A 12,569-nucleotide genomic window follows, 5' to 3' on the forward strand; every position below is an offset into this window, starting at 1 on the left:
TGAAAAGGAAATTACAATTTATTACAACTTGGGTCTTATTTTCAAAGCCATGACTTCTATGGCATTCTATCAAGATTGTATAAAAAGTAATTGCTGATACTGTATGCAGCTTTTCAAATGTGCCTCCTCCAGATTTCATTTGCACCACAATTTTGTACGACGAAAAAAAGAACAAAAAAGGAGTAATGTGTTCAGCTATAAAACTTAAAGATGCTGGTGGAGCCCAGTCAGCTGCTTCCAGTCTTAAAGCTAACATAAGCTAACAGTTTGTAGCTTCATGTTTAGCACAAAGACTTGGGAGTGTTCCTGTTCTTGTCGCCCACAAAGCAAATACATGGCCGTGTAGCGCAGTGTTCACAGAGCAGATCTCAGCAATTACTTTGAGACTGTTAAGTTATAATTTCCACTGATGTGACGTACTGTGCAAAAGTCTTGAGCCACCCCACACTTGTTCATATATCCCAAGGAAAATGTTTCGACACAACAAGGGTTCATCCCTAAAGTTTGGACTTTGAATGATTCATTTGTCAGTGTTAGGGATGGAACTGACGCAGTCGAGGTCCAACGATTCTTCAGAAAGTCTGGAGAACTGTGGCTTGAGACCATTTTTAAAGATTACATGACAGTCTGTCTGGAGGAGTGGCGCATGACTTCTGTGCAGGACTGCAAATGGCTAAAAATAAGATTTCAGTTGTAATAATCTGCACATAAAAAGCAACAAAACATTACCTCTGCATCAACCTTTAAAGTGAAAATCACACCATAACAGGAGAATAATATCTGGGCTCATGGCAGGTCTTTACTGTAGACTACAATGTCGTGACCGAATCCAGCCACTCTCTAACCCACCTCCCTGCCACTGACATGCTATGCTGAGAGAAAAGGGAGTAGAAATGATGAAGGGAAGGAAAGGCTACGACTCAACTGTACCTGAAGCGCAGCGGACTGTCTGTAAATCTGCTTCAAACTGTTTGTATCTTTCTTCCGTGGCTAATAAGATGACATGAGCAGATGTCAAGTTATCAGATTGGAAAAAGCCCCTGCTGAGATTAGGGGAAGGGAGAGGGTGGTGCAGAGACTACAGAGAGAATAGAGCGGCCTTCCTGGTTTAAAAACAACAATAACAACAACCGAAAAGTCACACAGAATGAACCAAAACAAAACATGAAAAAAAAAAATCAATGTGCAAACTTCTCTCATATAAATAGACTGCAGTCACCGCTTTCTGGAGCACCATGGAGACAGGGGTGTGTGTGCGTGTGTGTGTGAATGTAAGACATATTTTATGCTCGCCGATGTATCAGTACAGTATCTGCATGGATCTACTACCACATGTACTAAGAGTTGCAGGAGCCACTGAGCACAGAGACGGACAGATCACTGGGAAGAGATTTGGGTTAGAGGAGGGGAGGTATCTAAAGTCCCATTCAAGTTCAAAGTCCAGCGCCTCCTCGACTCAGGGCTCAAACCCAGGCCTGCAGCGAGCGCTTGCAGTGCACCAGCAGCCGCGGCGCCCCTTTGCTCTGCAGCGTGTTGATGATGGCATAGATGAGTCCAAGGATGCACAGCACCAGGACCAGGGGGATGGTAACCATCAGAATGTTCATGGTCCTCTCCTCGTCGTCCACCGTCAGCACCACGTCCACCTCGTTGGTGTCTTCTTCTCGACCCTCCCGATAGTCTTCGTCTTTGTTGTTGTCTGAACCTTTGTCTCTGTCCCCTCCTTCGCGATCTGTTCCGTCTCGGTCTTTGTTCCTGTCTCTGTCGCGTCCTGCGTCCGGGTTGAAGGGTGGGCGGTTTACGTCTGGGTATTTGCGGCCGGAGTCTGTGTCTCTGTCGGGATCCAGGTCCACGCTGCAGCCCATGAAATCTCTCAGGATGGACTTGGGGTAGCCTGGTTCACTCTTCATACGGTGGTTGTCAAACTTCCAGTACTTGGAACCCTTGTAGAAGAAGGTGTATGCTGAAATATGCAAGGAGAGCAGAGAATGTAAGTGCATACATGTTAGTGTGTACATTCTAAATGTGACAACATGTGTACGATCTTTGCAGCAGAAAGCACTGCACATGTCAGCTCAGCTTCAGCTCCCAGCAGACCCCCTCCCCCCACCCTCTGATGATGAGTGCAGGACCACACCCTGATTCTTTGTTTCAGCCATATCTCTATCTGCCACAGACACACACACAAGCGCGCACATACACACACAGAAACCTCTCATCTTGTCTCAGCTCACCCCCATCATCACTGAGGAAGGCCCCCTTGGGAGTAGAGGGCACCGAGGACCCCCAGACGCTGATTGGCTTCGGGTAGCCTCTGTCCGCTGAGCGCGACTGCTCGTTGAAACGCCAGTACCTGCACACAGCAGCGGGAGGAGGCTCGTTACTGTTTATCAACTGTCTAAATAAGAATGGAATGGGCTTCTTACTGAATGCAGTTTATAGTGGGCCAACATGGAGTGTATACAACCTAACTGTTTCCTCAGAACATTTAAATCTGTTCTCAGTATAAACACAGGAGCAAGCCGAAAGTTGTCCAGTGCTTACAGAGGGATGAGCTCGCTGTGTGTATAATTGTGTTATTGTGGGATTTGTATTCCACAGAACAACAGAGTCAGTTCAGCGTGTTCACACATCTTTATGACCTTTTCAGGAAAGAAGCGTTTAAATAGAGCTTCTGCTCTTCCTCCTGGACAGCTTCACATGCACGGAGGAGTGCTGGGAACCTTAAAGTCCGGTGAGAGCCTACAGTATGGGGCAGCTATTAAAACAAAGAGATTGTGGCTGCAGAATTACTAAGGAAATTACCTCTTTGTTGTCTTTGAGTGAGCTGCTGCTCCCACACACTGAGACAACTGCTGTGACAGAAAGTTGTGTACATACTGAACTATTCAGGTGGCAAGGATAGATAAACCACACCCAAGTCAAGGCTTGGGAAGTAATAAAGCAAGTATGCACAACTTGAACTTCAGTTTTTCTGGTTGGGTTTTGTGTCTGCATCTTGTCAAAGATCCTGTGTAAACAGTACCATGTGAATCTGATTTATCTGCCTAACATGCAGATACTTAAGAATATATAATATCTTTTACATTTGTTTCATGGAACCATAGATTTTGACTTTAACTATGACATAGTAAGATCCAGGTAGCAGGTGAGTAACAGGGGTGTCCTGTGATGCTGAGAGGTTGACGGCTTCCTTACCGATCTCCTTGAAAGAGGTAAGTGTAGCCGGATGGCTCCCACCAGATGGCTGCGTCTATTCTGTCATACGGAATGTCTTGACCATAATCAACCAACTCGAGTGGGTAACCCGGTTCAAGGTTTGCCTCCCTGAAAAGCCAGAATCTGTTTCCTGAATAAGGGGAGAGCAGAGAATTGCTTTACAACGCTTTTTCATACATTCACAACCCTTATGGAAAAAAAGGTTTGAGACCCACCCAATCATACAGTATATGACATGTGCACTTGGTTCCAAACACGTCATGCAAATTCCAGAGTAGATGCACACACTGACATTCTGCCAATGCATTTCATTTGCTGGCAATCCTGGGTAACACTCTCAGAAACCAAACCAGCCTTTACGCCCACTTGTAAATTATAAGAATGCAGTAATGATTTGTTGGCAAGCAATCAAAAACACAGCAGGAGTGAGTACGACATCATTGACTAAGGACTTTGGGTTTGGCTTGTAATTATCCATCAGGAGTGGCTGGTCTCGTGTCAGACGCAAGCAGAATTCTTGCTGAAGGGGAGGTTTTACTGTTTTTCAGTGTCAGATGGGGGGGGGGGGGGACTCTATTCCTCCATTACATCTCTTTTTGGCTTCAATCTGCCTCCCCTCCAACCACCCATCCATCCACCCAGCTCTGGCCCCTTGTTCCTTGTTTGAAATGAAAGCACTACACTACACACTACACATCTGGAGAGAACAAGAGGCTGAAGTATAGCTTCCCAGAGGTTCCTGTGGTACACAGCCCTGGTGTACATTCTTACAACTTGTTTCAGAACCTTTCCAAGACTTTGCCTGAGTCCTTCAGTGACCACAACATTTCAGTCTTTCTTTCCACGTATTTCTTGTTTTTCTAAGGGGATAAAGATTGTTGTTTCTATGACAGCTGGGATACTTTGGGATAAGAACAGCGGATACAAATACAAGAGCTGTGCAGCTGACTTTAAGTCTGCATGTTACTGTATCCCAAGTTCTCTGTTGTTCTTTCTTTCCAAACCGGGATTACACATTATAGAATCTAAGATATTCCAGCTATCTGATGTTCTGTGCAAACACTATCCATCCACACACCCATGTAACAAAATAAAATGCATTCTTGCAAATAACCTTTCATCAGTGGTAGGCTGCCTTACCAGCTTGTATTTAGAAGGTCTGTGAGAAAGTGAGAGGGACTTATTTTTTGACCATTATATCGCATATTTTTCAAGAAGAAGACACTCTGTGAGCCTTTGTTAAAGGCCAAAGTCCTACTTTGCATTTCGAAAGAAAAAATGGATTCACTTCAAACTGTAACAGTGTTTCTTTTGTGCAGGGTTGAAGTCCAGTTTTCATCAAATTCAGCCAAACTGACTAAGACAGACAAATAGGAACCATGACAGAAATTGACCTTTGCTCTAAGCACTTTTGGCAGTAATATTAGTTCAATCAGTCCAACATTTGGAGAATGCGGTGTGTTATCAGTGTACTCATATTTGGTGTCTGAATGTTAATGAATATTCTCGGTCATCCAGGTCACGGTAATCATAAGAGCTTGAATAACAGGACTTCTTCTTGGAACTTGAAGACATTTTCACCTGTCATCCAAAAGGCTTCTTCAGTTCAACTGAGCTTATTCAAGCTCTTATGATTTGGTGCCTAAACTACATTCTGTAAGGATGCGAAAATAGTAATCCCAACACTGTGACAGGGCTATTGGTGCTGAATGCGACTGGACTGCAAAGTAAAGTTTACTGATCTGATAGGTTCATTTATTAGTAACAGGCATCCCTCCACTGTCTCCCTTCGTACTGTATCTTCAGCTCTGCTTTTTCTTCCTTTCCTCCCTCTTTCTTCTTCTTCCTTTGTCTGGTCCTCTCTTTATTAATGGCTCACAGCCAAGTATCACGCTGAGGGGCTCGCTGATGACATCATTCTCCTCATTATCAACAGCTGCCCCAAAGCCTGTCGCTCCCAGAGTCAAGCACCATTAAAGGCTGAGCTCTTCCTTCTTCATTCAACAACTTTATCCAGCGTTGTAAAAGACAAGCTGCTCTCAGTGACTCACAGGATAAATAATGGGCTGTGCCAAAAGAGATTTATACTCTGCATGCAGAATACATTATGCACTGCTGCTTTCTTATGGCTGTGTGTATATCTTCAACATTATCTGCAAAAGATGGAAAAAGCTCCACAATCTGTTTTACTGCCACAATATGACAGCACTGGCATGATGCTTTAAAATCACCATGAAGAAATATGCATTTATTCGGATTTTTTTTTACTTTATTTAATTCTTTTTCGTTTGCTTCTTTTGTAGCAGGAAAGCACATATGGGATATGGAATATGTGGTATAAAATGGATATGGAAGGTATAAAAGCCATATGTGCCATATGCTCAGAAAATTGCAATATCTTTAATATAAAGATGAAAGGAATGGAATAAATCCACCTGAAAAAGCTGACGTGTTTTTACACAAGACTGACCGACTCGCAATGAGGCCTGAATCATGCAGATGGAGTGTAACAGTACAGCTTCACCACAAACCTAAAACACGCTTGGTCACTCACTGCTACATGTCTACACACAGTCTGCATGATCATGCTGTGCTGCCAGTAACTAAGTTTGTTCAATTGGAAAGATCAGGATTTTTGTCATTGCATGAAAAATTAATAATCCCAGGTACTGACGACATTCCTCACTCATCTGTTTTCCAGGAAAGAGCGACAAATGACGACAATGCCAAGATAATGACTTGATTAAAAATGGCTCATATTACAGGAGTTGTTCCCTGAGGAGCGTGCCTCCATCAGAGTGGTGTGGCAACGTGCTGCTTACCTTTAAAGAAGACGAACCTGCCGTCATGTCTCTCATATGCAGCATCTATGTCTCCAGGTAGACCCCTCCAGAAGTGACCGATGGGCATCGGGTAATTATCGAGAACCCTGTTCCTACGCACCCTCCAGAACCAACGGCCCTGAGGGAACAACATGAAGCAGTTTTCACGGATGTCTCATACTGTTCTGTCTAAAAAAAGCTTCAAATTGCAGTTTCTCTTCTCTCTGACTGAGACTCAAAGCTTAGAAACACAAGGATTTTCAAATGAGCCATTCTTAGAGAAGGAATGCACATCTCTTTGTTTCAGATAACAACCAACGGTTTAAAAAGTTATTATAAACTAGCTTTTTGCTAATCTCTGAAATGATAGAACACGAAAGAACATTCAACAGTCAAGTCTTCCCAAAGTCATGCTGAGGAACATTATTTACTATTATTATTTATTGTTAAAAAAAACATACCTTCGTCCCAACTTGTTTGAGACATGTTACTGCTTTCAATTTCAAGATTCTGTGCTTTGTCTGAGGACACATGAAGGGGCTGGGGATCAAACCACTGATATTCTGATTGGAAGATAACCATTTTACACCTGAGCCCCGGCCACCCCAGCAGCAGAGCGCTGGCAGGTTAATAACAGTCAGGCTCACTCTATGGTCATGTTTAAAGCACAAAACAAGAGAAATCCCCAATAGCACATTTTTGCCCTGTCACTTGATGAAAATTCAAATCTACTCCACGTGCTGCTCGCAGACATATTTTCAGCCGAAGTCCTTGACTAATTCATCAGTGGTGAGTCAGTAGTAGTGCTTCTTGTCCTGGATAATGTAACAGTAAAAAGCTCAGCTCTGCATCTTTCTGGCAAGCACACCTTGTTTCGTCCTTCACGCAGGACACCCTGGCAGACAGTACGGCGCGGCACATTGTGGAAAAAAGAACAGATTGGACAAGTGTTGGAGAGAGGTGTGAGAAACAGAAAAGGACTCTTGGTTTGTGAGGTCTGACAGATTCATGTGTCAACCCGATCAGAACTGAACTGTCCATATTAGTCCTGAGCAGCACTGACCAGATCTGTGTGGGAGCAGCTCTGCTGCTACATCCTGCCTTCTACTCTCAAAAAAGAGAAACTTTTCTGCAAACTGACAGCCACTTTCTTCTTTTAATGGACAGGATTGGATAGGGAAAGAGTGGTACTGATGTGCTGCAGATTACTCCCACTCACATAACTAAAACAATTTTGACTCTGCAGTGTGATAGCAGCATAGCTAAAAGTCTATCAGTAATAAGTAGAGCTTCTGAGAGTGAGAGTGTAACAATGAAGACATCAGTTTCAAATTGGCAGGGGGACTATTTGAAATTTAACAGTACAGAGAAAACCATCTCAAGGAAAGCCCTGAATCATAATAGAGCAAAGAGAGTCAGCACTAGTTGCTAAAATCGTTGCTGCATAAACTGTGAACCATCAATCTGTCTTTTTAATTAAATACTCAGGTAAAAGGTAAAAGAAGTCATAAAAAGAGACATGAAGCGGCAGCATTTCAAGACATTGCCCTGTTTGGATGTGCAGCTTTGAAAAGTTCATCATTAAATCAGTGTTACTGTATATGTTCATACTGTAGTTTCCATCTTTCAATGGAAAGTAGCTAAAGCCTTTTGTTAGCCCCTTACAGCTATTGTTTAGCACAGTGACAAAAAAATGGAACGTTTCCCTTTACGGATGGTTTTAGCTATAATATGGTCCTGATTTTATGACTGCAAACAACAATCACCATGCAGTATGCACAGTAACAGATAAACACTGTGCTGTGGTTTTAGCTACATTTACATGCCCATGATCACTCAGGGGCAGACATTTTTTCCTCATTCACAGAAATATGAGAGCAAATGCAGGTAGGTGAACCTGTGGCAAGAAAGCAATAGTTTATACTAGTTAAGGGTTGCCCAAAGAGCACAATAGATTTGTAGCTGGTGCTTTTTTTCTGGAAAAGAAAAAAGCTCAGTGGTCAGAAAAGTTAAATGCAACAAGGTTGCAGCGTGGTTGTCAATCTGTCACACTGTACTCAGGCTCCACAGTGTCGTTCAATATGAGACAGCAGAACAGAGCGGATGTACTGTTCACTGTGTACCCAATCTAAGTTTGGCAAGTTGAAAAGCTTTTACATGTGCAACTCAGTGCTCGACAAACTTTCCTCTTGAAGACAGCACCAAGGAGTTAGAATTCTGAAGAAAAAGTGATCTGTTAACCGAAGCAAAGGTAAAAATCAAACTCATAAAGATTCTACTTTTGCAGGATCTCGAATGTCTGCACAATCTGCACACGGAACCCCACGTTACCAACCGATGCATCCACCCATATGTGTGAGTGAACGTAGCATGAAAGTGCTTTGAGTGGTCAACTAGAAAAGCTATATGCTACTATACAAGTGCAGTCCCTTTCCAATCGCACTGCTTGTTGATAAAATCAGAAAATATTTAAGCACCAGGAACATAGAATGAAGCTTTGGGGAAAATTAAGACTTTAAAAAAAAGAAAAATGTAAATAAGCTGAATAACCTATTAATTTATATTGATTAAGAACAATCAAAAGAATTTCAAATGTTTTTGACCATCTCTCACTTTGATCAGGACTTTAATTAGTTTAAGAACTGCCTTAAGAAATTTGTTCATTCTGGATACAGATCAATGTAGTTCGGATAAGCGTCATGACTCTGGATGAAATCTGGGAAGACTCCACTGGCAGAGATGAAACCCTTGAGCACCGATATAACTCTTTGACCACGTGTAGGCAGCTGGATGTCAGCTCTTCTAAATCCTGGGCATCTTCAACCACACTTACACTCTAAGATATGCTGTGACTGATCTGTGTGCTGAGAGGTGGGGGGGTAAAATCCTCTCTCTTCCGTGATATCAACACTGGACACCACCTCTGACCTTTCCCACTGAAACAGGCCATTGCTCATCTTTGTGCTGCACTTCTTTCTAGACCATCAGCACAGATGAAAACACACAAGAGGGAAAGGAGTCCTAATTGGTGCTGAAATTTCAGTAAACTCAGCTCTGAAAGCAGTCCCACAGACTTCTTGCTTCCCTGAGACTGAGCAGTAAATGCAAGTGCCATGATTACTAAAAACAGATAGCAGCTGGATACTGACAGATAACCACACGGTTTTACTGCATAACATCCAAATCACCCAGACTTTACAATGAGTAATAAAACGAAACTCAAACCGACAGCAGAATGATCTGTTTAAATATTGGCAGTTTTGAGCTAAAAGCTGAGCAGCTAACAGCTCACTGCTGCTTAACGCCTTTTAAAAGTTTTGTAAAGGTCCAGAGGCTCTTTAAGGCAAACACCTGACCACCCCCCACCCTTTTAACAGTGCTCTATCTCATAAAAGAACACCAGCCCTGTTGGTTTACAATTCACAGAACCTGATTGAAAACAGACCACTTGTAGCCATGCACACACCCTTTGTCTTACACTAATCCCCAACTAATTTACTGATGCAGTTAACTGACTGAATTTCCAAGCAAGGACATACACTGAAAATAAGCCTTTCAGAAGATAAACTTGTGTTGTATAACACCTCGGATAAAATTAGAAACGCCCCAACTTTCTGATCCTCAAAGCATTTACCTTGAAAACAAACATCTCTCCTCGCAGCAAAGCCACTGTGTCAAAGTTCCCTTCGCAGATATTCGGCCCATAGTGATCTGGCCGGTCAGTGGTCCTGGGGCGGTCCGGGTGTCGTGGAGGTGCGTGAGGTGGCCTGGGCTCCGGGCGACGGGGTGTCACTGTGGGCAGGGCCTGGGTGGGGCCACCATCTGGCTGACCTTTAGAGTGGGACAGAGTGGCTTAATCTGATTGGACGTGTTCAATATAAAGTTTTCAGTGCTGGTACAGAACACAGTGGCAGAGATGGTTCAAAAATCAACGCGCAGCTGTACATTGACGAAGCAAAGCATTGGACACCGTATTGACCATGTATTTTAGGATATGAAACATCTTTTTTTCCTATAATATACATTTATCAATAAAATTGTTCTATATAATCTTAAGAAAACAATTAATCATTTTTGGTTGCTAAAGATAACACAAAGACATCCTACCGTAGATCTGTTGGATGCCTCGACGGTCATCGTCAGGCAGCTGGAAGTTCTCAGTCTCCATCCATTGGTAGAAGGGAGCCATTATGGCCAGTGGGTTGTTGGAATGCTCTAACCCCAGCGCGTGTCCCAGCTCGTGGACAGCAACCAGGAAGAGGTCATTACCTGGATGAATAAGGGACAAGTTAGAGGAGGGACACATTGCAATTCTATTTTAATCACTAATTTGGGGGCATCTCATACCTCAGAGGTAGAGAGAGAAAATGCATGTGGCCGTGCATCTATTAACGTATTTTACATATATTACAGCTGCAAGTGCTTGTCCAAAAGAGGAAAATTCATATATATCTGTGTGAGACACAAGTTAATGAATCAGAGAGATTGTTCATTGTTCTCTAACATATCTTCAAAACTCCACAGTGACACATAAATCACTCACAGGGATGTACTGACAGCTGATAGAAATCAGCATTCATTCCTGTCACTTCTCACCAGTCAAATCCCACTGTTGTCCACTGCCACACTGACTCGATAACAATACAGCTGTGACCACTGACTCGATAACAATACAGCTGTGATCACCGCATCAACTTCCTCTCAGACAAAATAAAAGACAAACTTTTTCTTAGCGGAGTAAAACCACACATTTAGTTTTTTCTGTAAATTTGTATAAGTTCACCAGCACACAGATGGGTATTTCCCCTCAGTCAATACCTCTTTGTTGTTGTTCACTCAGGGCCGTGATCTAAATGAACTTTGAACTTTGAAGGCCATTTTGTCTGCCCCATAATGAGCCAGACTGATCGGTCAGGTTTTTGCTCGTGACATCCCGCTTCTGGGGCACTGATGTCACTGCTGTGAATGCAAAAGAAGGGGAAATGCTCAACATGCCTGTCTTGTGCATCTCCTCATTTCCTCTTTGAAACACGCAAGGATCCCCCTCCACCCCCCCTCAAACTTCTGTAATTTAAGTCACATGAATGTCCTCATGGCCTGCAAAGCTGCAACTAACACTCAAGGGGAGAAAACAGCAGAAGGGAACATGGTGTCCAACAGATAGCAGAGGATGAATGAGGAGAGAGTGGGCACTGACAGCAGATAAAGAGACCTTTGTGAGGTAACCATGACAACCATTCAGCTGGACAGGGCAAGAGTAAACTTCAAAAGTCTTAGTATAGTTGGAAGTTCAGCCAAAGCACCAACTGCCAATTCTGACTCCACAAAGTTTGTCAGTGATCTTTTCTTCTAACTTTCTGAAGCTTTGTTCTGGACAAAGCACATCTCACAATTTATTCAGCAGCAAAAAGAGACTCCCAGAATACAAAAGCCAGACCTGATCAGCACCTTGACAACTCAAACGCACTTTCCAAGTTTGCTGTGCCTTTTGCCAGTAACTTACTCACATTAGTTTCATCTGAGCACAAAAGCCTCTGACCGTTTCATCTGTCGCAACCTGCGCATTTGAGCTTTTTGGATAAAGTATAAAAGCTGTTTGTGTGAGATCATCTGGACTAGAAAGGCTGATCAATCACAATGTGCGTCACAAGGCTAACACCAACAGTCTTTGTCATGAGAGAACTGTCGTTTACTGAAACAGAGGTGAAGGAAAGAAAAAAACCTCAAAGAGTGGATTAAATGGATTCGTCCTTTCAACTGCAGTCTCTTTACGTCTTTATGTGGAGCCACTGATTGCTTATATAGTCTGATTCAACACTATTAAAAAGGAGGTCTGAGATGATTTGTTTTCAAGGACACCTCAATAAGGCAGATGTTTAGTCATGAATACTCTTCTTCAAGTCTAATTCAAACTGCTTCACTGCTTTAAGGTAACGTTGGTTTCAAACTGTGCTGGCAGCATAAAATAACCCAATTCAGAAACTATACAACAAAACATTGACATTTTTAACAAAATCACCAGTTTGTCATTATGTTAACAAGATATTAAATTTGAACAGTGAAGAAGATAAAACTCATGAATGCGTGGCCTGCTTTCTTGGCAGTTTACTACAAACGTCAGCCAAATTGAATAAAAGCGTTGCAGACTCTGAGGGACTGAAGACGTATACCTGTGCAGCAAAGCTGTCAGAACCAGCTTCTTGATCAAGTAGAATGAGCTGCCTCAGCTGAGAGAACAACAAAACGTAAACTTTTGCAAAATGTGACCTGGATGGTGGTGAGCAGTCCCTAATTAAACAGAGTTTGCGCCTGTGTGAACTTTGTTTCGAACTAAAGTCAAGCGCACATTGTAATTTGGTTGTACTTTGCTTTTAAGCTGCGTAAGCAGCGTGGAGCAACAAGGGCACCAGTCTACAGACCTTTCCGAGCGGAACGCACTCCCACTTATTGTGGCATTCCACCATCCCTGTGATCTGTCTTGAAACACATCCCACACACAGCTGATCTCACAGATACAAACACACAGTC

General features: G+C 42.8%; 1 protein-coding gene across 1 annotated transcript in view; it reads right to left on the reverse strand.

Moving 5' to 3' along the window:
- The window catches only part of mmp15b (matrix metallopeptidase 15b), a 24,134-nt gene continuing 11,565 nt past the window's right edge, over positions 1–12,569 (reverse strand). The window contains exons 5-10 of the mRNA XM_072380992.1: positions 10,149–10,310; positions 9,676–9,872; positions 6,042–6,180; positions 3,199–3,349; positions 2,235–2,353; positions 1–1,963 (exon numbers count right to left, since the gene is read on the reverse strand). Of these exons, the coding sequence (XP_072237093.1) occupies positions 1,464–1,963; positions 2,235–2,353; positions 3,199–3,349; positions 6,042–6,180; positions 9,676–9,872; positions 10,149–10,310 (1,268 nt within the window). The 3' untranslated portion in view covers positions 1–1,463. The remainder of the gene's footprint in view (positions 1,964–2,234; positions 2,354–3,198; positions 3,350–6,041; positions 6,181–9,675; positions 9,873–10,148; positions 10,311–12,569) is intronic.

Source organism: Leuresthes tenuis, unplaced genomic scaffold (assembly GCF_036924035.1).
Source record: "Leuresthes tenuis unplaced genomic scaffold, fLeuTen1.0.hap1 SCAF_2, whole genome shotgun sequence".
NCBI lineage: Eukaryota > Metazoa > Chordata > Actinopteri > Atheriniformes > Atherinopsidae > Leuresthes > Leuresthes tenuis.